We start from the raw sequence: 27,102 nt of genomic DNA on the forward strand, positions 1-27,102 counted from the left end.
CCCCGTCCTTGGTGCAGCCGGGCCGCCGAGCCGAGCGACGCCGCGCGGGGCCGAGTGGAGTCGAGCAGCCACCGCGCCGCGTCGCCGGTTTAAGCGCAGTGCGGGGCCGCGGCCGGGGGCGGCGGTAGTGAGACCTGCGCCGCGCTCCAGCCCCCTTTTCCCTCCATGGTTTCTCTCCGCTCCCGTGAGTAACTTGGCTCCGGGGGCTCCGCTCGCCTGCCCGCACGCCGCACGCTGCCCGGGACCGCGCCGCCGGCCTCTGCCGCGAGCAGACCCCTTCCGACGGCCCTCGCTGCGCAGGCCGGGACGCCTCTCCCCCCTCCGCCCCAGCCGCGGAAAGTTAAGTTTGAAGAGGGGGGAAGAGGGGAACATGGACATGAAGAGGAGAATCCACCTGGAGCTGAGGAACCGGACCCCGGAAGCGGTAAGCAGAGCCCCCCGTCGGGTGCCCCCTCTCCGATGACTTGCATGTAATGGTGGCCACCTGCGGGGCCCGGGCTGCTGGTTCGCCGGCCCCGGCGCGAGGAAGGGCGCAGCTCGCGGGCTCGGACGGGGAAGGCGGGCGGGCGCGAAGGGGGGAGCGAGCGCGCGGGGATTAACTCTTTGCCGCCCGCGGAGCCCCGCGGCCGCCCAGGGAAGGCAGCGGAGTGGAGGAAAGCAAACTTTGAGCTCCTCGCTCGCCGGGGTCTTTCCCCGGAGGGAGCGCGTGTGCGAGTGGCCGGCGGCAAGGGAGGGAGGCGGGGGTTGTGTAACGCTGGGAGCCATGTTTGCAGCCTCCCGGGATGCGCGACCGGGCGGAGGCTGGGCCTGCGGAGGAGCTGCGCGGCCAGCCCCGCCTGGGCCCGCTGCCGGCCAGGCCGGGTTCCGCGCGTCCCGGGCCGGCTGGGGAAGGGGCGCGGGCGGGGGAGGGAGTCCCCTGGCCGGGTCTCGCGGTTGGCGCTGGCCCGGGCGAGGGCAGGGAACGTGGGGCGAGGAGGGGGCTTTTTTCTTTTGAAAGGGGCTACAAGCCCCTTGGGGAGTCTGGGGGCCTGGGCGGGCGCGGCCTGGCGCGCGGAGCGGGGGAGGGGCGGGCCCTGGCGGCGGAGGTGGCGCAACTGCCGCCCCTCCCGAGGCCAAGTTTGAAAAAAGGACGCGGTTCCCGCCATTTTTCAAGCCTAAAAATAAAACTTTCTTCCCCATTTCCCTCGCTCTCCTTTGGCCCTCAGCCTCCCCGATTCCAGCCTCCCTGGGCCGGCCCCAGTCTGCCGGAGCCAACCGTTGTAGCGGTGGGTTCGCCCTCCCCGGGCGCCGCCGCTGCGGAGCCCGGGGGCCCGTGTCCCAGGAGGCTGGCCCCTCGGTGTGGGCGGGTGGCGGCTCCTCACGCCAGCCGGGGCGCGCCACAGGCCTGCACAGCGCCATGTTGGCGGGTGCCCGTCTCCCTCCGCTGGGTGAGCCGGCCCGGGGCCCTGCCGACCGGCCCTACCCGACCGCCCTCGGCGCTGGCTGCCGGCCGCCCCTTCTCTGGCCGAGCCCTCGGTCTGTTTTCCCCCGCCCCGCCGGGGCTCGGCTCGCACTGGCGGGAGCCGCGCGCTGTGGCCGCCGCCGACTCATCCCCTTGCAGGCGCGCTGCCGACCCCCCCTTCTTAAAAGGGCAACGGCAGGCGGCCGCCTCCGCCCCGGGCCAGGCGCGCGGGGGCTAGTCTGGCCGCGGCTTGGCACGCGGGGCCGTGAGGCCTCTGCCCCCGCACGTGCTCGAGCGCGGCCTGGTGCTGCCAACCGCGCGCCATCCGGGCTGCGGGGCCCGAGGCTGGCCCGCGGCTGTGTGTGCGTGGGGCGGCCTGAAAGAATTGGCTCTTTCATCTCCCCTCGAGTTAGCGCCTCTTCCCGCCGCCGCGCGCCCCCCCGCTCCCGGAGGGGCCGCGCTGCTGCCGGACCCCATCCGCCGTGAGTGGCTTTTTCCCGCCCAGGGCAGCCCAGGAGGGTCCCCCACCCGCCCGGGTGTAGCGAGAGGCCGAGTTTCGCGCACTCAGGTGGCGGTGGTTAACAAGTTGCGAACTTGTGGGAATTAAGACGACCAGGGTTTACCTGGCGTGTTCGGTTTTTGTGTCCTCGCTCCCTAGTCCTTGGGGTCACCAGCAGTGAGGAGTGGGGTGGACTCCACCGCGCGGCAGCCATGTGTTCTGAAGGACCTGAGAGGGTGGGCGACTCGTCCGCGTCCCGGGTTTCGAGGTTGAGGCTCCACCAGCGTGGTGCCTTCCGACCATCGTCAGACATTTTGTGCCCGCCACGTGCTAGTGTGTTGAATGGTTAAACCTCTTCACCGTGTAAAACTTGAAGCGCTGTGTTTTCACCTTGAGGAGTTGATAGTTCCAGACTTTTCCATCGCCTCATAGTTGCAAATCAATAGAATATGAAGTAGCTAAATTTAGCCAAGTTTCTCGTGAGGAAAATACACATTTGGGTTTTCAAAATGCTTTGAAATCTAGAATTTGAGTTCTTTGGAACAAGCTCAAACTAAATACGCCTTAACAGTAGTATTGTGTACTCTGGAAAATAAAGCTGGCTTGCCATTGGCAGTATCTGGTGTTTTCATATGTGAAATTGTATGCTACTTTAAAGATACAAGCATATGTACAGGTGAACACTTTTCAAATAATTTAGGCATTAACTTTCTTGCCAAAGCCAGACCAGATCTATGTGACTAATTAAAATTAAATTAAAGTCATTTTCTCAGTCATACTGTCCATATTTCGAATGCTCAGAAGTGAGAAGTGGTTAGTGGGTGCTGTATTGGACAGCACTGGCCTACAGATCCACTGGTTTATTAAGTATTTGACTACCTAACAGTATGCCAGGGCGTGGGAAATTAGCGAACAAGACAGAGCTGAGCATCCCCTTCCCTCCTGAAGCCTGAGAATCCGTTGAGATGGCATTGGTGTCTGTTGCGCTTGGGAGGCTGTCAGGGGAGCCAGCCAAGATTGTGGGGATAGAAGAAGGTTCCCTTTAGGGACTCTAACGGGACTGAGACCAGTGGGAGTTAAGTGCTTCATTGGGGAGAGTAAAGCTTTGACCTAAAACTGGAGGCTTTTCAAGAAAAAATACTGTAGGTTATGAAGGAAATGGGGGGGGGGGTTAGGGTTTTTTGTTTAGACACATGGTCTCAGTATGTCTCCCAGGCTGGAGTGCAGCGGCTGTTCATAGAGGCCATCATAGTACTATTCATAGGTGTGGTCATAAGGAGGCGCTGTAGCCTCCCGAATAGGTGGCACTATAGGCACACACCACCCCACTCTCTTTGAAGGAAATTTTAAAAGAGGAGTTAAGGCCGGGCGCGGTGGCTCACGCCTGTAATCCTAGCTCTCTGGGAGGCCGAGGCGGGCGGATTGCTCGAGGTCAGGAGTTCGAAACCAGCCTGAGCAAGAGCGAGACCCCGTCTCTACTATAAATAGAAAGAAACTAATTGGCCAACTAATATATATAGAAAAAATTAGCCGGGCATGGTGGCTCATGCCTGTAGTCCCAGCTACTTGGGAGGCTGAGGCAGGAGGATTGCTTGAGCCCAGGAGTTTGAGGTTGCTGTGAGCTAGGCTGACGCCACGGCACTCACTCTAGCCTGGGCAACAAAGCGAGACTCTGTCTCAAAAAAAAAAAAAAAGAGGAGTTAAAAGGTGTTTTGCACAAAGTCATCGTCCTTAAGGCAGATGAATAGTTCCAAGATGATGCCTTTAAAATAAAAAAATCAAACTAAGCTAGTCACATGGCACCTTATGTATGATGTGCTAGAACATACTATACACACCACAGAAATTGGTAGTATTGTCAGCTGTTACAGAGTAGGTTTGGCCTCTGGGAGCCTGCATTCCCCTGTTATAGTATGGGCAACATGCTCTGAAATGTACAAGTGTATTGCATAGTTTACCTTCATGATTTTAACATCAAGTAAGATAGAAGAGTGTGCGAGGAGGGTAAGAGAATTATTGTGAATGTGTTCAAGACTAGATGGGCTTTTATTATGTATATGACTTTTTTGATTTTATTTTATTTGGGGATTTATAGAAGACCCTGGTAACACATAGTTACTTTCTTATGTTCTTTGGCCAGAGTACATGAGCCCAAGATAATAGATTCAGTTCACATTTTGCTGTATCTTTATTTCTTATAAACACAGGTATGCTCATTTCCCTAAAAGGTAGGGGAGGGCTTGTAAGGAAATATTTTAGTTTTTTTCAAGTCCAAAACAGCTCATATTAGAGTGTGTTTGCAATGGGAAAAAATGACTTAAGATGTCATTTTAAAATAATCTTCATAAAAAATGGTGGTTGCCATTTAAAAACATTTATAAGCAAGGATAGAAAATATTTTGTATTATTTCTAAGGATAGGAAATATATAAAATATTTTCAATTACTTCAACTGGGGATAAATGGTATAGTGCTAGAACATATATTCACCATAAAAAATGGAGGTATTGTCAGTAAGATGAGAAGACACTGGCGTGCAGTAGCGAGATATAAACCAAATTTAGTTGTAGTTTTAAATTGGAAAAGAAAACCTGTTTTTCCGTATGTGAAGTTCTCATCCTTCCATTACACTGAACATGCTGCTCTGTTATGAGCACCTCATTAACCATGCCTCTGGGGACAGTTAGCCTTCATATTCACTGTTTGAGTTTTTCATTCAAAGTTAGAAAGCCAAGCAGTTCCTTCCTGTGGTTCACAATCTATGTCCCTGTGAAACAGTAGTGTGCTATATATGCTGGACTGTGACATCTTTCCATAGGCCTGATTTACTGGGGGGAAAATTAGATTTTCTTTAGCTTGCATCTTCGTTTTTTGATCCCCCACCCCCACCCCTTGGCCTCTATTGTTGTTACTATGATGTAATTTTGAGCTCAATCCGATATACTAACTAGTTGGAGTTTTTTTCTTTGTATAAGTAATACATTTTGGTTGAAGAAAAATTAGATAAATAAGCCAAAAAATAGTAGATATAGGCCAGGCATGGTGGCTCACACCTGTAATCCTAGCACTCTGGGAGGCCAAGTTGGGAGGATTGCTTGAGCTCAGTAGTTCGAGACCAGCTTGAGTAAGAGCTAGACCTCATCTCTACTAAAAAAATAGCCTAGTATGGTGGCCCAAACCTAGCTACTTGGGAGGCTGAGGCAGGAGGATTGCGTGAGCCCAGAAATTTGAGGTTGCAGTGAGCTATGGTGACACCACTGCACTCTAGCCAAGGTGACAGAGGGAGACTCTTGTCTCACACACACACACACACAAAAAAGGTAGATAAGCAAAAAGAAAATACAAATCATATACGTGTCTGTCCTACCATTTAGACATTTTGATGTATAGTCTACCAGAATGTTCAATTTTTTTCCAAACTTGGATTGTGCTAATAATGTGTATGCTAGTATGCTAGCTTGTTGGTTTTGGTTTGGTTTGGGTCTTTGGGTTTTTTTGAGGTAGGATCTCTCTTTGTTGCCTAGGCTGCCGTGCAGTGATGTGATAGCTCACTGCAGCCTCAAATTCCTGGGCTCAAGAGATGCTCCTGCCTTAGCCTCCCAAGTAGCTAGGACTATAGGCGCATATCACCACACTCTACTAATTTTTTTTCTTTTCTTTTTTGAGACAGAGTCTTACTTTGTTGCCCCGGCTAGAGTGAGTACCGTGGCGTCAGCCTAGCTCACAGCAACCTCAAACTCCTGGGTTCAAGCAATCCTGCTACCTCAGCCTCCCAAGTGGCTGGGACTACAGGCATGCACCACCATGCCCAGCTAATTTTTTTTCTGTATATATTAGTTGGCCAATTAATTTCTTTCTATTTTTAGTAGAGACGGGGTCTCACTTAGGCAGGTTTCGAACTCCTGATATTGAGCAATCCGCCCGCCTCAGCCTCCCAGAGTGCTAGGATTACAGGCGTGAGCCACCGCACCCAGCCTAATTTTTTCTTTTCTTTTTCAATAATGCAGTAAACATCTCTGTCATTTTTTTTACAGCCTGATTAATATCTGCATTGATCATAATTTAACCATCTCCTCAGGTCATTTCCAGGGTTTTTTGCTGTTGTAAGTAGTACTGAAAGAACATCTTGTGTGAAGTTTTTTCTGCAAATTGCTTTTCAGAATGGTTCTCTTCTTTACATACCCACCCGTAGGATATGGGTCTTTCCTTCATGCCAGAGCTCTTCTGTGCAAATACATTTGAGAACCACTAATATAAATTTGTGGAAGTATCATTTTGAAAACATTCTTTTAGAATAATAGTAGGGTAGAAGGCTTGAACATTGGTAAACTCAGAAGGATGGAAGTTGCAATTATGGTAGGAATTAGTTTTGCTTTCTACATTTTTTAATTCTTTTACTTAACTAAAAAATAAACATGTATTACTTCTCTAATTAAGGGAACTGACAACTCAAAATGATCTTCAATTCCTCCATACCTTTTTTCCCCTCTCTTAGGGCAGAAACAACTGTTATAATTGGAGGTCCCCCAACCAGTTAGGTAAAATTGGATCTTTTTTTTTTTTTTTTTTTTGGAGTGGCTGGGGGAGTGGCAAGTAAGAGCAAGTTCGGGGTGGAGGGGGACTGCTTCCATGTCTTGCAGCCACTAGTTCCAATCCTCAGAGTTGTCCCTTTGACCTAGAAGCTTAGAACTCATAACTTAAAGAAGTGCTTCATAGACATTTAGGAATTGGCCACTCAGAATTTGAAATGTGTTTTTTCCATAGAAATAATATTATAAATGGATGGTATGTTCTCAAGTTAGGTCCGAAAAGCTATTTGACCACAATGTAGTTCAGATTTTTCAATGAAAAAGTAGTAGAAAACATTACTATCTTTTTGATAACAAGAAAACAAATACATAAGAGTTAAATAGGAAGTAGTATGAATTTTTTTTTTGAGACAGAGTCTTACTCTGTTTCCCTGGCTAGAGTGCAGGGCTGTCAGCCTAGCTCACGGCAACCTCAAACTCCTGGGCTTAGGCAATCCTACTGCCGCAGCCTCCCGAGTAGCTGGTACTACAGGCATACGCCACCATGCCTGGGTAATTTTTTCTATAAACATATTAGTTGGCCAATTAATTTCTTTCTATTTAGAGTAGAGACAAGGTCTCGCTCTTGCTCAGGCTGGTTTCAAATTCTTGACATTGAGCAATCCGCCTGCCTCAGCCTCCCAGAGTGCTAGGATTACAGGCATGTTCAATTAAATGAACAAAAAACATTTAATTTTTAAATGTTTACCTTAAACTTGTGTTTGAGAAAAGGTAATTTTAATTGGAGATTGAGGGATGAAGAAGAATGAATATAGCCCAGAAAGTTAAACTGTCCATCTTCAAGAAGGCCAGCTAACTATGTCTTGGACCAAATAGCTCCCCGAGATGTATGCATAAATGTACAAGTGGGTGTGTGACCTTTTCTTAGATAGCACCCATGGGAGGATTTAGGATATGGTAAGAAACTAGGACCTTTTCTCCTTGAATTAGAACCTGGTTTATTCTGGATTTAGATTGGGAAATTTGAGATTATATTGTCCCAGCAGCACCCGTGTCTCAACCATTGTCTTCCAAAGGTGTTATCTCCCTTGCAAGGCCTTCTGGATCCCTTTCATACCCAAGAAGGAATGGGAGAAGAGGAGGCTTAGGTAACTTCTGTAAGGACCTGCTCAGAACTCCAGGGTTGATATAAAGATTATTTTAAACTAAAGATATTTGAGACTCAACTAATGCAGAAAGAAGCCTATTCTTGGAGCTTATCTGTCTAAAAGTGAACACTTCTGAGAAATGAGGGCTGACGTAAACTTTCTTGTCTCTCATTTGTTCTCCTAAAAATCCCATTTGTCTTTCCTAAAGAAATCTATTCTTCCCAAAGGAGGATTTGCTCCTCCCTCCCTTTCCTTTCTTGAGTTAGGTAGATAAGCCCTAAATTCTAACCATCCCTTTGAGTTACTCATCACTGAGCATGTATGCATATGTGTATGTACATTACACATATAAATAAATTTTTTTCTTCTGTTAATCTCTTGTTTAATTTGCAGGCCCCAGTTATTGAACCTAAGAGGGTAAGGGAAAGGTTTTCTTCAATTTGTATCTCAAATGCTGCTTCTCTGTTACTAAAACAGTATCTGAGAGCCGAACACCTTTTCACCAAGGTCCTGTTTAGAACTTTGAACAACCATTAAGGATAACGATGGGGCTGGGAACGGTGGCTCACGTCTGTAATCCTAGTACTCTGGGAGGCTGAGGTGGGTGGATCGTTTGAGATCAGGAGTTCGCAGCCTGAGCAAAAGCGAGACCCTATCTCTACTAAAAATAGAAAAAAAAATTAGCTAGACAACTAAAAATATATAGAAAAATTAGCCAGGTATGGTGGTACATACCTGTAGTCCCAGCTACTTGGAGTGCTGAGGCAGAAGGATTGCTCGAGCCCAGGAGTCTGAGGTGGCTGTGACTTAGGCTGACGCCATGGTAATCTAGCCAAAGCAACAGAGTGAGACTCTGTCTCAGAAAAAAAAAAAGACAGTAATGGGGCTTTTAGTCCTGCTATCCTTGGGCACAGCCCTAACTAGGTCCCTCGTGGGTTTCTGCTTTATGCAGTAATTCCCCCTCTGCTCTGTTCTTATTCTCCAGTGGCTCATCTTCTCATTGTGCTTTTAGAGGTCTGTTATGGGGGTAACACATTTCTTTACATTCTCAATCTTGCTGGAAAACTCCAGGGACATGCCTCTTCTGTACCTAGCCATACAGCTCTCTGCCCTTCTTACCCCAGTATATCCTGTTGCCTCTTACTGATGAAGAAAATTAAAGATCTCAGGTGTGTATTCCCTGAACTTCTCACTCTCCTACTTACACAAACTCACCTATATCTATACTCATCCTACCCATTTCTTCATAGGAAGAACTATCCCACCTCTTAACAAGAGTATAATATCTCATTTCTAATACGCATTTTTTGTTTTTTGAGACGGGGTCTCACTCTGTTGCCCAGGCTAGAGTGCAGTGGCATCATCCTATCTCACTGCAACCTCAAACTCCTGGGCTTCAAGTAAGCAATCCTCCTTTCTCAGCCTCCCAAGTAGCTGGGACTACAGGCACCTGCTACCACACCTGGCTAATTTCTAATTTTTTGTAGAGACAGGATCTCCTCTTGCTCAGGCTCGTCTTACAATCCTGACCTCAAGCAGTCCTCCTGCCTTAGCCTCCAAAAGTGCTAGGATTACAGGTCTGAGCCACCAGCAGTGTTAGTATGCATTGTTACTACTTGTTAAATTATTTTTTTATGTTTATTGTTTACTTTTTATGGCTTGTCCTTTGTCAGTATTTCTTATGGGATGTTTATTTTTTTCTTCAGTTAGAGTAAAGACAATAGAAGATATACATTGTAAAGTGATTTATGATATATCCATACATTTCTTTTCTTTTTTCTTTAAGAGACAAGGTCTTGCTCTGCCCCCTCCACACTGGAGTGCAGTGCTCTGATCATAGCTCACTGCAGATTTGGGTTCAACGGATCCTCCTCCCTCAGCTTCCCAAGTAGCTGAGACTACAGGCACACACTACCATACTCAGCCCATTTTAAAATTTTTTGTAGATGGAGTCTCACTATGTTACCCAGGCTGGTCTTAAACTCCTCATCAGACTGTTCTGCCTCCACGTCCCCGTGCCCAGCTCCATTTTGATTTCTTTAGTTATTAAAAATATTAAAGTTATTTTAAAGTATTCTAAATAATAGTTATCTCACCTATATATGATATATACAAAGACTAAAATATATACCAAAATGTTAATGCTTATAATCAGAAAGTTGGTCCTTTTTATATCTAAATTTTCTTTGTATTTCATCATCTGCCTCCCTCACAATCTTGACACAAACGCCAATGCAATATTATTGACAACCCTTGACCATTTTTTTCGTCATTCAACAGTTATGAAGGCTCTTATACTGGGATAAACAGTCTAGCAGCGACTTTTTTTAAGCTTTATTTTTTAATAGATTAATAGAGTGTTGAAACTAAATAAATTTAAATAGAAAAAGCCTTCAGCCTCTCACTTTTCCCTCCTTGTAGACACTATTACTGAGAGATTTTACATACATAAAAGAAAGTGAATATGTGACACATTACATATTCTGTACATTTTTCATCCCAAAATGTACAGAGAAAATAGTATATAGTATATCCTGCAAAATGAGTCCCTTATTAATGAGCATTTAAGTTTTCTAGGTTTTTCCATCCTTTTTCAATAACTTCTTAAGCCTTATTGTTTTAGCATATTTGAGCTGCTACAATAAAGTACAAGCTTTACACTGGTGATTTATAAATAATAGAAATTTATTGCTCACAGTTCTGGAGGCTAAGAAGTTCAAAATCAAGGCACCAGCAGATTCAGTGTCTGGGGAAGGCTGCTAAGTTGGGGGGGGTGCACAAACATTCAAACCATAGCACTTTATTTATAAGCTTTTCTAAACATTTGAAACTAATGCTTTAGCTTTGGGTACCATTCCTGATTCCTGTCAAGTCTCCTTTGCAGAGTTCTGTCCTTGGTCCTTTTCCTGGGAATTTTATACTTTTCCTACTAACTGCCCCATTGACTCCCAAATACAAAACTACAACCCAGACCTCCCCAGAACTCCAGACCCACATGTCCAGCTGCCTGTCGATATTTTTATCTGGACATCCCATGAGAATCTTAAAGTTGGTATCCCTCTTGGTATTCATTATATTCCCCCTCAAAAAGCTGTTCCTTCCTTATTTCCATCTAGGTAAACAAGTCACAGTTCTCTAAACTAAAACCTCAATTCCTCTCCATCATCTTCTATCCCCAACAACTAAATCCGGCAGTTTCAACTTTAACACAACACACCCCCACTTTCTTCATGATTCCTATTCTGCTGTTTGGTTCAACAAACACATTCTAACCCATATTTGAACGCACTGTGATAGTTTTTGAAGACCCATTGCAATCATTAAAGTGGAATTTTACCAGTTGAGAGAAATGTCTTAAGAGGTGATTTCACTCAGTGAGCTGGGGTGCGTTATGGTGTTCTAATTCTTCTTCGCTTAGCCTTAAAATGGCCTGTTAGTGTCATTTTGTATAACATTTTTGGAATCTCTGTTGGATAGAGTGATAGAAAACCTCCCAAACGAAATGGGAATGTTTTAATTGTATTGCAGTATACTGTTTAGGTGGGTGGGTGATTGCAGTTGGCCTTTTTTTTTTTTTTAAATTTTAATGGTTAGTTGGGTTTATTTATGTTTAGTTTTTTTAAATACAGAAATGCTTATGAAAAACTTAGTACAGATGTGAATAAAGTAAATGGCAAAGGTCTTTGGCATTCCCCTACTCCCTTTCTCCAGAGATTGCTTTCTGTCCATTTACAATGTCCCAAGCACTACACTATAACAGCTTCATGAGATATGTACCACTATCTCTACTTTACAGGAAACTGAGGCACAGAGACTTTAAGTGACTTGCCCAAGTTCACACAGGTTGTGAGTGGCAGAGTAGAGCCAGAATTTGACTCCAGACCTCTGTGTTCAGAGCCCAGCTTTTGTCACAGTTGACCCTCATGACTTTTCAGATGTACTGATTCCTTATTGGAAGAGGCAATAATGGCAGTGATATCTAGAGAAAAGTGGAGGGAAAGAAAGGAAGTTAAAGGATGCCTGCATGCATCCTGAAAACAGGGCTTCTGAAAAGGAAGGAGAGAATAGTGAGAAGTGGTAAGGCAATTAACAGTGTTGTGGGTATGACTGACTTGAAATCTGTTTCCTTTTTTCTAAATAGGGGGACGAAAGTGGTGGTACAGGGAATAAGTATGTGCTTTATAATTGATAGCAGTTACTAGAGTAGCATTACTGGATTTTGTATGAGAAGATGAAGACATTGTTAATAGTTCTGTTGTCTTTTCAAACCATCAGGATCCCCCTTCCATATATATGCTTGATTAATTTGATTAATGTTATTAAACATAGTAGATTCACTGCAAGAATGTCTTTTTAGGAAGCAGTTAAAAACTAATTTGCATCATTAAGTAGATCAAAGTAGGTTAAAAAGTTGCAAGTTTCAGAGTGACCACAGAGCAAGATAGGCAATAGGTATTACCATGGTAGAGCTGCACAGTAGACTGTTTATTACATACCCAGTATTCAGAATCATCAGATATGATACCCTTGCATGGATTTGAATTCTGAAAAGAAAAACCTAATTTAATGTCTCTAACAGTCTCTCTCTTAGAAAGATCTTTCTCACATGTAACCCAGATTGATCTTTGTTTTGAATTAAGGACTCTTGGATCTTGATTCCCTCCTAGTGTCAAGATAATCTTGGTAAAGATTAATAAAAGCAGAGTTGGAAAATGTGTTAGTAGACACCTAGCCAAAATTTCTTAGTGATTTTAACAGGAAAAGTAAAACTTTCCTCTTTACCTGTGGTCATCTCCTTGGCATTAGGGTAGATTCAGCCTAAAGGGCTGTCTTCACTCTGCATTTGCATTAAAATAAAGCCACCCTTGGGGGAACAGACTTGAATAAAGGAATAATGGGGATACACTTTGACTTACATCTTAAAAATTACAGTTCCTGTTTCTGAAAAATAGTGTAAGTATTTATATCATGGTACAACATTCCATCTTTGAACCTATTAATATATTGCTACTAAAGGCTTAATCATTTTTCATTTATAACTGTGATCTAGGTCTAACTAAAGGGCTGCCCCTATATGTGGGTGTTTTTGCAGGATATTTATGGCAGGAGTTTTTGCATTGTTTTCAATACGCTTTTGAAAGCTTATCCTTTTTTTTTTGGGTCATCCACAGGTTCGAGAACTTGTCTTGGACAATTGCAAATCAAATGATGGAAAAATCGAGGGCTTAACAGCTGAATTTGTGAACTTAGAGTTCCTCAGTTTAATAAATGTAAGCTTGATTTCAGTTTCAAATCTCCCCAAGCTACCTAAATTGAAAAAGGTAAGTGCTAACAGTAAAAGAAAACCATCCTGGGAAGGGAAAATGTATGATTTTTACTTGTAAGGACATACTTAGTGTAGCAGAAAGCACATGGCCTTTGGAACTGGGCAGATACAGGATTGAATTCCAGCTCTATCATTTCCTTGTTACTTAATCTCTAAGGCCCAATTTCCTCACCTTTAAATTGGTGATATCACTTGACCTTGCAGAATTGCTGTGGTGTCTGGAAATAATGCATGCTAGATGCCAAAAAAATAGTAGTTTGAAGAACAATTATTGTATTTTGTGAGTAATTTATTAATTGTTATAAGTTTATTGTTACAATGTTAACTAGGTTTTGTTAGTATGCTCTGAGTTAAGAACCACAGGTACCTCCCACTCTTCATGTTTTATGTAATTCTAATGACTAGAAAATTTAAAATATGTTGTGATTGACTAGAAGAATTCAATATAACAAAGCTACTGTTTCCCTGTCCTGGTTGATGACCATTGTTAGTGCTTTACTGTTCTAATTACAGCCAGTTCTCTATCCCCCTCCAATTCTTTCCCCTCCCCAAAACAGTACAGAATGCTAAAAAAAAATATTTCCTCTTGTCCTTGCACATTTAACTGTCACAGAGCCCCAGAGTGTGAGAGATGGAAGAAACTTTGATCTTCTAGCCAAGCCCCTTATTTATAGATAGGTACAGTAACAGACTCAGAAAGGTACAGTAATTTGCCTAAAACTGTCGCCAGAAGTGGTTAGTGCTAGAGCCAAAACTAGAGCCCATATCTCCTAACCTTTTGCATTGCATAGGAAAAGATGTGTGGTTATATAAGTCCTGCAGAATTCTCCACTGTTTTAGTATTCACTTTATTAGGAAACTTAAGTTGAACTTAAGTGAACTTTGTTCACACATAGAACAAAGGCACACATAGAAATTAATAATCAAACTTAGGCAAAGGAAAGGTAGCCCTTCCTGAGCCCTTCCCAGAGCTTGCGTGAGTAGTGAGAGAGACTTGTTGGCAGGAGGGTGGATAACTACCTGAATTAAAAGCTAGAATTGTGTGTGTTTTGATTTTGTTTCCCCTTATTTGCCTTGATTGGGTAATAAATGCTTAGGCAGTCCTCATGAGTTTCAGGTAATAGTGTTTCTGATGAGAAATTTCCCTCTTTTAAGTATCTATTTAGAGGTTCAAGTGTAATCCTTTTATATTTGCATAGGTTATCAGTGACATTGGACGCTCTGATTGACCCAGTTAAACATAACATGGCTTTTTAACATCTATTTACATAAACTTGATGCTAGCAGATCCTTAGTGTATGTTTTATGTTCTGTCAAAGTAGTCAGAAAGTCAGCCTATCAGTGACCATTTATGTGGGGTTTTATCAAATCTTTCTGAGGTTCTTAAACATTAATCCCAGCCCTTACAGGGTTAATGAGGGGAACCATACTTAAAGGCAGATTGAATGTTCTCATAGCTGCTAAGGGCTTTATTTTTTTCCTACCCAGAGCACAGACTGCTATTAATAAGAAATAAGTACTGAAAAAAAATATTTGATGTATAGATATCATGAGTTTCCTAAATTTACATGTTTATTTCCTTTCAAAGTAAATATGCTGCTAAATGCTTTGGTTGGTGGCCTTGTTATTCCTACTCCCTTAGATACTCATGTTGAAAAGATTTGACTATTACATGTATGTGATATTCTAACCAAATGATCTAAACAGATCAGGAAAAATGGTTTATTTTTATTTTGATTGACTAAACTCACCAATAAAACTAACACTTGAATCTTTGATCATAGATTTGTATTTAAGTCTAGACCATGACTAGATATTTGACTGGAATATCCCATTGGAGGAAAAAATGTTTTGAAATGTTGCATTTCCCTGTTCTGAAATACTTAACAACTAAGCAGCTGACTTGTTTTTTAAACTCATTTTTTTAACAGATATTTAAATTTTTTTAAGTTCCTCTACTCTGAATCATGTAGTACATTTCATTGCATGCCAGAGGCTTCATTATATGACATGTTCGTGCTAGTCTAGGTATTAGTACATAGCATAATGGAGTGGGCATGGGTACTTACGAAGCCAGCCTGCCTGGCTTCAAATCATAGGCCTACCACATTAACACCTGGTACTCTCTTTGTAGTTCATTTTCCTCATCTGTAAATGGGGGTAGTAATTCTACCTGCTTTGTAGGGTTGTTGGGAGATCAAATGAGTTAATGTATTTCTAGTGCCTTGAACAGTGCCTGGCACTTAAGAACTGTGTAAGGGTTAGATACAGTTACTATTATTGGCACTTTGAAATAGAGAATTGGAACCAGCTGTGTGGCTGCCTAAGTTTTCTCATCTACAGAAGGAAGAGCTTGAACTAGATGTTCTCCACAGTGCTTTCCAGGCCCTAGCTCCTTGTGGTCTAAGATTCTAATATTCCTTGGTGAGGGCTCACTCCCTTATTGGCATACCACTTGCCTGTGCTACTTGACTCACAGCTAAGAAATTACAGTAGGATCTACTAATAAAGGCTGGTGCCAGGTTTATGCAAGTGACCTCCGAGGAGCTGGTTCATAAACCTGAGGCTGTTGCCCCATTCCCTTTCCTGTGGTCATGGAGCTTCTTTATGGGTACATTTCTGGGGTCTGTCCTACTCCTGTGACCTTCAGAGCAGCATTCCCCAGTGGCTTCCAGGTGTAGCACCACACAGTGTATTAGAACCACGTTGGGTTTCAAGTGGGCATTGCAAACTTTGCTTGGGACACAACATACGCTGCTCAGAAGCACGAACCATTTACCTTTTCTGGCAGGTATATAGAGTATTACCAGTTCTCAAAGAATTCTAATTTGTTTTGACCTAGGTTAGAAAAGTGTATTTACTGATGTTAGAGGCCATTTTTCAAGGAAACTGTTATTATCTGTTTAAGAAAACACAATATTTCTCAATCTCTCCTGTCACTTACTCTATGCTGTCCTACCCCACATGTTGCTGGAATTCATAAACTATTTATTTGGATTTAATGAAACAAAATGAACATATATGACCTAATAGAAATAGAGATCATTTGATAGTCATCAGTATTGGAAAGCTATGTTTGCTGTTCATAACACATTAATGATGTGTATTTCTCTGTGTATTTGTGTGTTTGCCGTGTACATTTTCTCTTGCAGCTTGAGCTCAGTGACAATAGAATCTTTGGAGGTCTGGACATGTTAGCAGAAAAACTTCCCAATCTCACACATCTAAACTTGAGTGGAAATAAACTGAAAGATATCAGCACCTTGGAACCTTTAGTAAGTAATTGAGAATTTGGAAACTGGGACTTATTGGTCATTTTCATTTTCATGTTTCTTTATAGTGGGAGAAATTATTGGGAATAATGAATGGTTGAGAAAGTGATGATTTTTTTACTTTTAATAGGTGTCCCGATATTAAAGAGCAAGGCCTCTCTAATTATGTGTATTCCTGTGGCTTTGCTTTCCCCGCCTGATATTATGATGGCCTCCTTCAAAAGGAAATTCTTTGGATTTTTTGTTTGGTCCTTTTTCAAAGTTCATATATTAACTGTACCCTCATACATGTCCTTAAAACTTTTTTCCCCAAATTGGACAAGCCATTCTATACTTTTATCCTTGAACAGAACAGGCTATTTATATTGGGTGGCATGTGTGATCTGTAGGTGGAACAATGAAGGGCAGCTCCAATAACTTTTAGGTCTTCTAATTCATGATCTTGTGCTTTGGTTTGATTACTGTTGCCTAATGTTTTGTATGGAAACCTCAAGATCCCTCCCAGTCTTACATATTGGGATATATTATGGAAAGCTATGTTTAAGTGCCCCTTGGGTTATAGATTTACTGTGTGACCTTGGGCAAATTGCTTCTTCTCTCTGGGCCTCAGTTTCCTCATGAAGCAGGGAGGACAATAATCCCTGCCTTAACCTACCTCCCTTAGGGGTTCTGAGAATAAAATAAGATAATGTACTTTGCTTTGTAAATTGGGAAGCTGTGCTTTGGGGGGGGGGGTCCAGTTGGTATGGAAGTTGTAGTGGCCAGAAATAGCTTCCAAATGCAGGACTGGAGGTGGGAGTTGATGCAGGTTTGGGGGCAGCACCGCAAGCTGTGCTGTTTGTGAGAAGGTTATGCAACAGAGAGGAGCTGTCTTTCAGAATCCAGAAGAGCAGGCCCAGGAGAATAAAACATCTTCTCTGTTGTCTCTATTTTGATGTCACAGTATGTTAAAATATGTGGATTTCACATAACTTGTATAGAATACTCTGTCGATACTTCAGGGGATGATTGAGTTAAATTGTGGCTTCTTTTAATGAAGAGGATTTCCTGTCAGAATTAGAGGGTCTATTCCTTCCTGAACAAAAATTGAGATTCATCTCCAATACAGATTTAATTGCCTTTTATTAAGTCTCTTTATTTTTACATTTTCATTAAGTGGAACATATTCAATAGCTCTTATTTCTCATAAGTGTTGGGAGCTTCTTTCTCACATGTGCTTCATGAATTTTGTCCTTTTTACCTGTTATAAATACGCCCAGTTTTTCAGGCTTCCTAATTTTTACTAGCTCCATTCTTTTCTTTAAACCAACTCCTGTTTCCCATGTCTAAGCTTTTATTGAGTTTTGCAGTATCCAAGGACATTAACATTTGCCCATTGTATCCTCATATAATCCAAAGAAGAGAGGAGGACTGTCCTCTTTTTAGAGAGGAGAAAGCTGTGGTTAGAGAGCTTCAGATAAATGGCAGAGTAGGGATTCAAGCCTAAGTCCACTGTTGTTTCCACTGCCCTTGGAACCTGTTCTTCTCTTTCTACCTATAAATTTATTCCATACCCGAATTTACCTAAGCTAGGAATTCCAACAGGAGCAATAAATTAAGTGCTGATGCTGTCTCAGTCACATGAGTCATATTGAGCATTTGTTTATTATTTAATGACACTAAATTCTGGGTCACTGTGAGCATGGGAACTCCCCCTCTTTTTTCCTCCTTTTTTAAAATTATTTTTTTATTTTTTAAAAAACAGAGTACTGGGCAGTACCTTTTTGTGCTAGATGACTGGCTTTTGCCCAGTTCTTGGGGCAACCTGATTCCTCTTTGATTATCAGAAGCCTTTTTTTGTGTGCCAGAGGAACCTGATTCCTCTAGTGCACAGAGACGGAACAGAAGCAAATGCTGTGTGGGTTTCCTTGAGCGTTCCTGGTCTGGTCAGTAATGTGTGAGGGCCCCTTGGTGGCTGTGAAAGTCTCAGTGCCCCAGGACAGTGAAGGATGAGTAGCCTTCATTTGGATTTACCATTTGGGGAGGATGTTCTATGTCCATACACTGTACTGGGTGCTTAACGTGTATTATCTTACTCTAATACAAAATTATCTTAATAGTACATAAAGTGGATAGACATATCATGACCCTTGCTTTACATTGAGGAAGCTAAGGCTTGGCTGAGGCTGAACCCCTTGTCCAGAGTCACACACTGTGTGGCAGAGCCACAGTGCTATACACCAGGGCTATTTGAAAAAGCCTGGCTCTCACCATTCCGCTCTACTTGCTGTTCAGATTCCTGGGGGTGCTATGTTGGTCTCTTGAAATGCTAAGTTGGAATAAAGTAAATCTGTAGGAGGTGAAGGGGGGAAATGTTGGGGGCTGGTTTTGACTTCTGAAAGTATTCTTCAGTGGGGAAAAACACCATCCTCATCTTCATTAACCACATACATTTTGAACAGTCTACTTTGAGCCCAGTTTTTAACAGTCAATGCAATGATTGTGAATGCCTCTGCTTGCTACAGGGACATTAATCGAGAGACAAAGAAGGCATCAATTCAAACTTCCTTGGACACCTTTTTTTAAGAGACCTGGGCCATCCAAACCATCCCCCAAAGCCCTTCTAAATTCTAAGAAGGCAAGCAAAATTATTGTTAATAAAATGTTTAATGTTTATTATGGCTAGCCTATTAGCTTACATCAAATTTCTGGTATGGTAGACTTGTAATTTTTTTAGCGGTATTTACACATTACATTGGGATCCTGAATAATCTGTGTGTAGTGTATTTTGTGCCTATTGAGCCTTAAAGTGCAATTTTACTACTTTAAACAATTCCAGAGGACTACAATTATTTGGGATTTTTTGTTGTTTACTTGCTTTCATTTCCTTTTCTAGCTATTCTTTGGCATATCCAAATTATTTAGTGATGGGTGTTTTATCAGGAAATAGCCAAAAATCCCACATAATCATATGATTTCAGAAACAGAGCCTTGGAGGCCCTGTATACTGGAATAATCAGTAAAACTTGAGCAAGGGCTTTGGGTATTGGAAAGCATTACGTAAATATCAGAGGTTGTATGCATTTTTATGCACCCATTCCTAGGAAATAATTTTGAGGTATAAATGGTTCTTTTTAATTGGAAAATTTCTAGACATAACCTCTTTGGGAAATGTGGCTAAATCTACTTATGGTTGTATCTTAGGTAGTATAGAGTCAGCCTTTGTGCAGAGAAAGCCAGTAGCTAGCTAGTTGTCTGGGGTGGCACTGTAGCATTTTTCCCCTCTTCGGCAAGAAGTCGTACCTGGGCTTTGGACCAGGACTGCCCAATAGGGAACCTAATCTGAAAGTTACATGATACAAAAGCAGTTCTCCCTATGACCAGGAGGGCTGGAGAGAGCTTTCTGAAGATGTCAGGGAACTGACTTACATAATAAGCACATTATTTGATCCATAAATTCTTGGATTCCTGTACATTTGGAGTTTGAGGGGCACAACATTTGTCTGTTGCTGTAACCCTGCTCTGTGTTCCCTGCCTGGCTAAATGTTCTTAAGGGCTACTCAGTGAGAATAAAACAAATGTGGGAACATCTTTCTTGATTGGGAAGATGAAGTTTCTTTCTGTGTAGGGGTCACCAGCCCTTTTCTCTAAGGGCTGGATAGTAGACATTCTAGGCTTTCTAGGCCACATAGTCTCTGTCACAACTACTCAACTTGGCCACTGTAGCACAAAAGGAGCCATACATAAACAAATGAGTGTGGCTGTGTTTTAGTAAAACTTGCTTTACAAAAACAGGTGGACAAGAATTGGCCAGTGGACCAGTTTGCTAACTCCTGCTCTGCAGCTCTGGGCAGATTTTCATATCCTTTTGTACCTCCCCAGAATAACAAAGATACCTCAAGTCCTTATAAAAAGGTTTTGTTTTGTCTGCATTTCTTCCCTGTGAGTTTGCATTAGCTTTCCCAATGAAGTATCAAAGTCTTTTAAGCATCAACATTTATTTTTTAGAACTTATTTCATACAGAGAACCTCTTAATGTTTGGGGTTTTTTAGTACTATTTCCTTAGAGAATACCAAGTTTTTTGTCTTTATTTAGGTCCATTAACAGTTACATTTATTGCCCTTATTCTAAAAGGCACTAGACTATGTACTACTATGTCACGTTTTGTGTTTGCCTTTTATAGGCTGCTGCTCCTTTTTCCTACTAGGATCTGCTGTCACTTCCTGTTGCTGTCTTCTGGCTTGCCTGTAATAGTACCTCTGCCCTCAATCTCTTAACTCGCCCGTAGCCAAAACTTAATAGTCCTGGGATTGAAACACTAGTACACTGTATATAATAACAAATGAAGATCTGAGTCAAATACGTGGTCATTTTCCTGTACCCTTTAGCTTCTCAGAAAACTTTCCTTGGGCCAAGTTTTTAGATCTTAACTTTTAGAAAGATAAAATTGATGATTCCAAACAAATAAGGTAAAATTTCAAGGTATGGTAAAATCAAGAATTTTACATCATGAGAGTCTGGTAATGTGTCAGTCTTTTCCCCAAAAATTACTAAAGAAGAAAAAAGTATAATGTTTCTCTGTATTTCTGAAGTTTATTTTATTATATTTCATCCTCTAGTGTTTTTCATGTCTGTGTTCAAGTAGAATTGTAAGGGCCTTGAGATTGAGAAAATTTATTAGACTATTTGTCTCATACTATGAAAAGACCTAGTTTTAATAAAAATTATTTCAAATTTATATTTATTTCCACTACTACTGCTGCCTGAAAAAGACATAGTTCTCTGAGAATACAGATGTAGGGAAGGGAGGGACGAGTTAAAGTTTAGTAACATCAAGGTTACAAAGGACTTGTTTTCTTGTGGACAAGGCTGAGTGTAGCAGCTAATTGAATATAGAGCCTAGAATTTTATCTCTTCAAAAGATGAGTTTTGTTGCTTATGTTCCTTTGGTTTAGGAGTTGTGTTTTTGATCCTTTTCTTCAGAAAAAATTAGAATGTTTAAAAAGCCTGGACCTCTTTAACTGTGAGGTTACTAACCTGAATGACTACCGAGAGAGTGTCTTCAAGCTTCTGCCCCAGCTGACCTACCTGGATGGCTATGATCGAGAGGACCGGGAAGCCCCCGACTCGGATGCTGAGGTGGATGGTGTGGATGAAGAGGAAGAGGATGAAGGTGAGTGGGCTCAACACCCACTGAACCTGGTTTCTGCCCTTTTAAGGTTCTGATAAAAGCTAGCTACTGAATGTTCTTGCTATTGAGGAAAACAATTTATACATATGAACGTAGGCATTCCATTAAATGTGGAGCTATGGCCTGTTTAATAAGCTTTTGGGAAATTGAAGCCTTAAAATGGTTCAGGATAAGAATGGTGTCTGAATTTGGGGCCTAGAGATGATAGAATGTGTTCTATCCCATTGAAGTACTTGGCGTGTATGCAAAGAAGCATGGTCTCATGTCTCCTAGCTGTTCCCCTTCTTGATTACTGCCTACTTATCCTTACAAACTCAGCTTTGTCTGTACCTCCAGGAAGCATTTCCTGACAGCCACAAGTAAGGTTAGGGTCCTGCACATGCTAGACGACCCCCTTGCTTCCTCCTTTAGGCCTGCTGCTTCATTATCTCTTCCTGCTATGCTACAGTTTTCTTCTTGGGGGATAGATTGTCTTTTACCTGTCTTTAAGTTACAGGGCCCGACACTTAGTAGGTACTTAGTACCTGTTTGTTATAGCCAAAATATAAATAAAATAGCTTTCCTGCCATTAATATATGACTAGAGTTTAAGAAGGTAATGATTTTAAGGTACTATATTGTCAGATTTCATTTTTCATAAATAAAATATCTAGTTATAACATGGAATTAAAAATACTTTTCACTAATTTTGGCATTTATCAAGGTTTTTTATATATCCATTATCTTTAACAATCTTTTTATGTATTTTCTACCCAGAATATCCCTCCTGATTAGCTCATGTTTTCCTTGCACGGACTCCTTTACTCTGAGTCACTCTTAGGCTTCTCACCTCCAAGTGGCTTAGAGGAAACAGCGTGATTAGTTTTCACATCAGTCAGCATGAAGACTGTTTGGTCTCTTAGAATTCCTGATGTTGCTGGTGGCTGATGTTCATGGCATTCTGTTTGAAGCATTTTTTTTTCTATGAACTTGAGAAGAGATGAAGCATTATTTTAAACACCTCTTTCCTTTAAAAATTAATATACAAGACAGAAATGTTCAAGGAAGTGGAGGAGTAAAAAACATCAGGCACTTTGGGTACAACTAATGGCATAGTCCTCTGTAAACATTTTTACAGTTTTACAGCAGATTGAGACAGGCAAAAATTAATGAGTTATAAGGTGGTAAAATGGACAAAAGTGTAGGAAGGACATCTCACCTACTTTCAAATGTTTATGTTCCTCACTCCCTTCTGCAGGTTTTCAGTTTTTCCTGAAAACCATTTGTGCTTGATTAATTAGGTTTGCCTTAAATAAGTGGAGCAGCCACAATGTGTAGGAGCCTATAAAGGAAATTCCTTTGGAGAGTGGAGGACAGTTCCTGAGAGCAAAGATTGGTCAGGCAACAAATATTTGAGTGTTTCCTGTGTGCCAGGCACTGTAGAAAATAGTGGTTTTTTAAAAAACAAAAACAAGCGAGGTGCAGTGGCATGGGCCCGTAGTCCTAGCTACTCCAGAGGCTGGGGTGGGAGATTACTTGAGTCCTGGAGTTTAAGTCCAGCCTGGGCAACATAGCAAGTCCCATTCTTGGGGAAAAAAAATAATAACAACAACAAAACACAAACACGATTCCTGTCCTCTTAGAGCTTATTGTGTACTAAGAAGAGAATTTTTTTTTTTAATCATTAATAGTTACATGTGAGCAAAGCATGCTGTAATGGAGAAGCACAAGGTGCTAGAATGAGAACCTGTCACCTGGGGTTAGGAGTCTAGCCATACTGCCTGAGGAAGTGGTGTTGACTGACACTCCAAGGTTGAGTCAGAGTTGGCCCAGGAGGCAGGAGAGAGCACAGTGAGCATAGGACCTGGGAGAAGGAAGGACTGCTGCTCTAGAGGTTGGCACAGACGGAGTGGAGACCAAGGTGCCTTTCAGCCTCCAGTCCCCTGAGTCACAGGGTTATTATGGGTGTCTCTCAGGTTCCTGATTTGAGCATCTGGCTCTGATGCTACCGTTACCCAAGAGAAGGCATGTGATTTTTTTTTTTTTTTTTTACTTTTTACGGTGGAAAATTTCAGACATTGTCAAAGTTAGGAATAATAGTAAAATGAACTGCCGTGTTCTCATCAGTTAGCTTCAATAATTATTGGTCATAGCTGATCTTGTTTTATTCCTGCACATCCCTACCCTCTTCCCATACTCCATATTATTCTGAAGCAAATCCTAGCAGTTCTGTCATTGCATCATCAGTAAGAACTATAATGTGTGTCTAGTCTACTAGGACTTCTAGCCTCCTGGTTTGATGGGACTCTTGGACAGAGGGGCTAGCTGCATCACTTGTTGGAAAGAAGGTGACTGCAGTTCATGGTCTTCACCGATGTTGGTGTAGCCCATCATTTGTCCTGTGGGCCAGCCCACAGATCCCCAGCACTTTAGCAGTGGTGCCCCATGGAACATCAAGGGGTATTTAATGAATTCCTTTATGGACTATCTTCAGAGGGAGAAGATGAAGAGGATGAAGAAGATGAGGATGGTGAGGAGGAAGAGTTTGATGATGAAGAAGATGAAGATGAAGACGAAGATGTAGAAGGGGAAGAAGACGAAGATGAAGTCAGTGGGGAGGTCAGTGAAGCTCTTTTCTGTCCTGCTTCCTATTTGTAACTAAAAAATAAGTGTGGATTTTAAAAAGACAAAGCGGGGGTAACCTGAAGAAATTAGTATGCTTATGAATAGACTAATAATGTGAGTCTAATTAAGTTAACTTTTCTCTGCCTTTTAATAACTAAAAAATGGAATGCCTACTAAATGCTAAACTAGACACAGTGCCCAGCTCTGCAAAGTAAGTTTTAGTCCTTTAACTTTGGGAGGAAGGAATGAGTTGAGTATTCAGGGGGCTAAGAAATATAAACATTGAGCATTGATGGTATTTCTATCCTTTGTTATATATTTACCAAGTCTGAACTTTTTCTTGGATATTCAGTTTAATTCAGCAAATATATTCCTGCTGTGTTAAAGACTTAGGGGGCACAATGAATACTATAGGAGAACAGGAGAAAGTAGTGGCTTGACTTTTACCTTCAAGGAGGTTTGAGAAACCAGCAGAGAATGTTAGTTGTTATCAAAAAGTATGTTTTTTATAGTTTAGAAGTAAAGCTAAGGGTTTAAATTTTGGTTTTGTGTTTAAGAAAAAATTTAAAATTAATCTCACTAAGGAAAATCAACAGGTCTCAGTATATTAAGTAGATAAAAATAACATTACAGTTTCTCCTTAATGTATTATGATGTTTGTTTGCACAGTATATTTTTCTTTGTACTTCTCAGTTTGGCAGAATTTATCTAATAATGTTATGTTTGCCATTCTTTAGGAAGAAGAATTTGGACATGACGGAGAAGTTGATGAAGATGAAGAAGATGAAGATGAGGATGAGGATGAAGGTGGGTGTAACACATATACTTTGGTTGTCCTTGGTTAGAAATTAGATGAAAATGTCCATTATTTAAACTTTGATACCACTGAGTGGATGATAAAATGCCCCGGCCCTGGTGGTCTTTACACACATGCACTTGTGCAATCCTGTCACTGCTTTTTTTGTTGGTGCCGCCTCCCTGACCCTACAGCAATTAATGCTTGTCTGATGGCAGGGGCCCTGTCAGTCAGTCTTCATTCTCCATGTTTTAAATGTGTTTTTGGACCCCGTTAATTGGTTTACTACTGCCCAGTGTGAGATTTCTATGTTTGGAGTTCTTTCATTTAAAAAAGGCTTAGCCCTTTGCACTCACTTGTTTTTTCTCAATTCCTTTATTCTACTCGGGATTTAATTTTTTAAATACCGCAGATTTTACAAAGCATGGCAGTAGAATAAGAAACTGGAGTTTCTTTTCATACAAACTTATTTATTTGGATTTTTTAATATTTCAAATTATTGATACAGTCACAGAGTAATTTTAATCTATAATTTTTGTTAACTGTGTCGAGTCATACTCGACATCCGAGTGCAAAGGGTTAATTGGATCATTTTTTTCAAGACACACAAGCACCTTTCCAGTTTTATCAGTGTTATTCCTTTCTCTACCACAACCAAGACTGGTGAAATAGATGTTATTAAATAATTATTGAAAGTTCGAGGTCTCATGGTTGTTTAGAACTCAGAGAACCAGTTTATTTGCTGTGCTTTCCATTGGTTCATGCTTTCTAAGCATCTACTCCATGCCAGGCTCTGGACTAAATGTACAGTAGATAGTAACAGTGGTTACGACCTACTCACTGCCTTCAAGGAGCTTTTTGGAACATGATTTAACAGATTTAGTTAATTTCATTAAAATAACTGAATTTTTACTAGTTGAAAAAAAACATAAGTATGTGTAGTATATATACCTTCTGTCTCAAATATATACATACTCAAATCCTGTTTTATTGCTATTAATTTGCTATAAATTGAGTCTTAGCTATGTTCCATACTAAGTGCTTTGGGTGTTACCTCATTTAATTCTCAGAGTAACTCTTCCAAGTTGGTACCATTGTCCCCATTTTACAAACCAGGAAGCAGGCTTAAAAGAGGTTAAGCTTGCCCAAGGTCGCTTGTAAATACGTATGGCTCAGAAATAGTCTAACTCCAGAGACTTTACTATGCTTTTTAATAATTGGTAGATGTCTAATTGGTGGGGCCAACAAGCTTAAGAAAAATAAGAAATATTTGGAAGAAAACAACTTAAAATGAGAAAACTGGGTTAACTTTGCTGTATGAGTTGAGGCTGTTGTGCATTTTGCCCTTCTTGGTTCTGTGGTCACTGCTTGTACTTAATAACCTGCTAATCTGATCAAGTTTACATCTTTTTTTTTTTTTAATTTGCCAACCATCAAAAAAATTTGTTATTGTTGCCATTCGCATTAGCCTAAGCAAAATGCCTTTCCAGTTGTCTCAAAGTCAATCTTTGTTATTGATTGTACAGAGGAGGAAGAAAGCGGGAAAGGTGAAAAGAGGAAGAGAGAAACAGATGATGAAGGAGAAGATGACTAAGAACCTAAATGACCTGCAAAATCCGAACTGTTCAGTATTGGTTGGACTTCTCATGGATTTGGTAGCTGTTTTTAAAAAAAAAAAGAAAAAAAAAGTAGCTGTGATACAAACCCCAGGACACCCACTCACCCAAAGAGCCAAAGAATAGTTCCTGTGACATTCCGCCTTCCTCCATTTAGTCCCTCTTGGTAATCCACCACCAAGCTTAGGGACTACCCCAACAAAATTGTAAGCGTTGTTAGGTTTTTGTGTAAGACTCTTGCTGTAGCGTGGATAGCTGTGATTGGTGAGTCAACCGTCTGTGGCTACCAGTTACACTGAGATTGTAACAGCATTTTTACTTTATGTACAACAAAAAAGCTTTGTAAATAAAATCTTAACATTTTGGGTCTGTTTTTTCATGCTTTTCTTTTCAATGAATTTTTTTTAACATTAGGACATTTTATGTGACAACTGCCAAAAAAGTATTTTTAAAAATTTAAGTGAAATAAACACATTACTCTTTGGTAAAGCCTAGTTGTATGCTTACATTTTTAAATTAGACTTTAATTGTAAGCTCATGTTAAAACACACTAAAGAACTTTCTTTGGCTTTGGATTTATATCAGTGCTTATTTAGGGGAATTACACAAATGTGTCGATTTTTGAGCATTTTAATCTATCCCTTGAGCCCAGGAGTTTGAGGTTGCAGTGAGCTATGATGATGATGCCACTGTACTCTAGCC

At 41.4% G+C, this 27,102-nt stretch overlaps 1 protein-coding gene across 2 annotated transcripts; it reads left to right on the forward strand.

The window, feature by feature from the left end:
- Positions 1 to 26,765, forward strand: ANP32B (acidic nuclear phosphoprotein 32 family member B). 2 transcript variants are annotated; one of them, XM_076008862.1, is made up of 7 exons: positions 1 to 424; positions 12,788 to 12,886; positions 16,095 to 16,217; positions 21,178 to 21,367; positions 23,858 to 23,982; positions 24,726 to 24,795; positions 26,311 to 26,765. In XM_076008862.1, exons 1-7 carry the CDS (start codon positions 371 to 373, stop codon positions 26,376 to 26,378), a joined length of 729 nt encoding a protein of 242 aa, XP_075864977.1. In that variant the 5' UTR covers positions 1 to 370; the 3' UTR covers positions 26,379 to 26,765. The 2 variants fall into 2 exon arrangements, with proteins under 2 accessions (XP_075864977.1, XP_012624490.1); XM_012769036.3 differs by having other exon boundaries at positions 5 to 424; positions 12,788 to 12,937.
- The last annotated feature ends 337 nt before the right edge of the window (positions 26,766 to 27,102 follow it).

The sequence above is a fragment of the Microcebus murinus genome, chromosome 12, assembly GCF_040939455.1.
Source record: "Microcebus murinus isolate Inina chromosome 12, M.murinus_Inina_mat1.0, whole genome shotgun sequence".
In the NCBI taxonomy this organism is placed as follows: Eukaryota; Metazoa; Chordata; class Mammalia; order Primates; family Cheirogaleidae; genus Microcebus; species Microcebus murinus.

Coding starts and splice junctions, on each gene's coding strand:
- ANP32B (XM_012769036.3), top strand. CDS start 371: ATGGACATGAAGAGGAGAATCCACCTGGAGCTGAGGAACCGGACCCCG. Junction 21,368..23,857: donor TGAAGAGGAAGAGGATGAAG/GTGAGTGGGCTC, acceptor GACTATCTTCAG/AGGGAGAAGATGAAGAGGAT. Junction 24,796..26,310: donor AGATGAGGATGAGGATGAAG/GTGGGTGTAACA, acceptor TTGATTGTACAG/AGGAGGAAGAAAGCGGGAAA.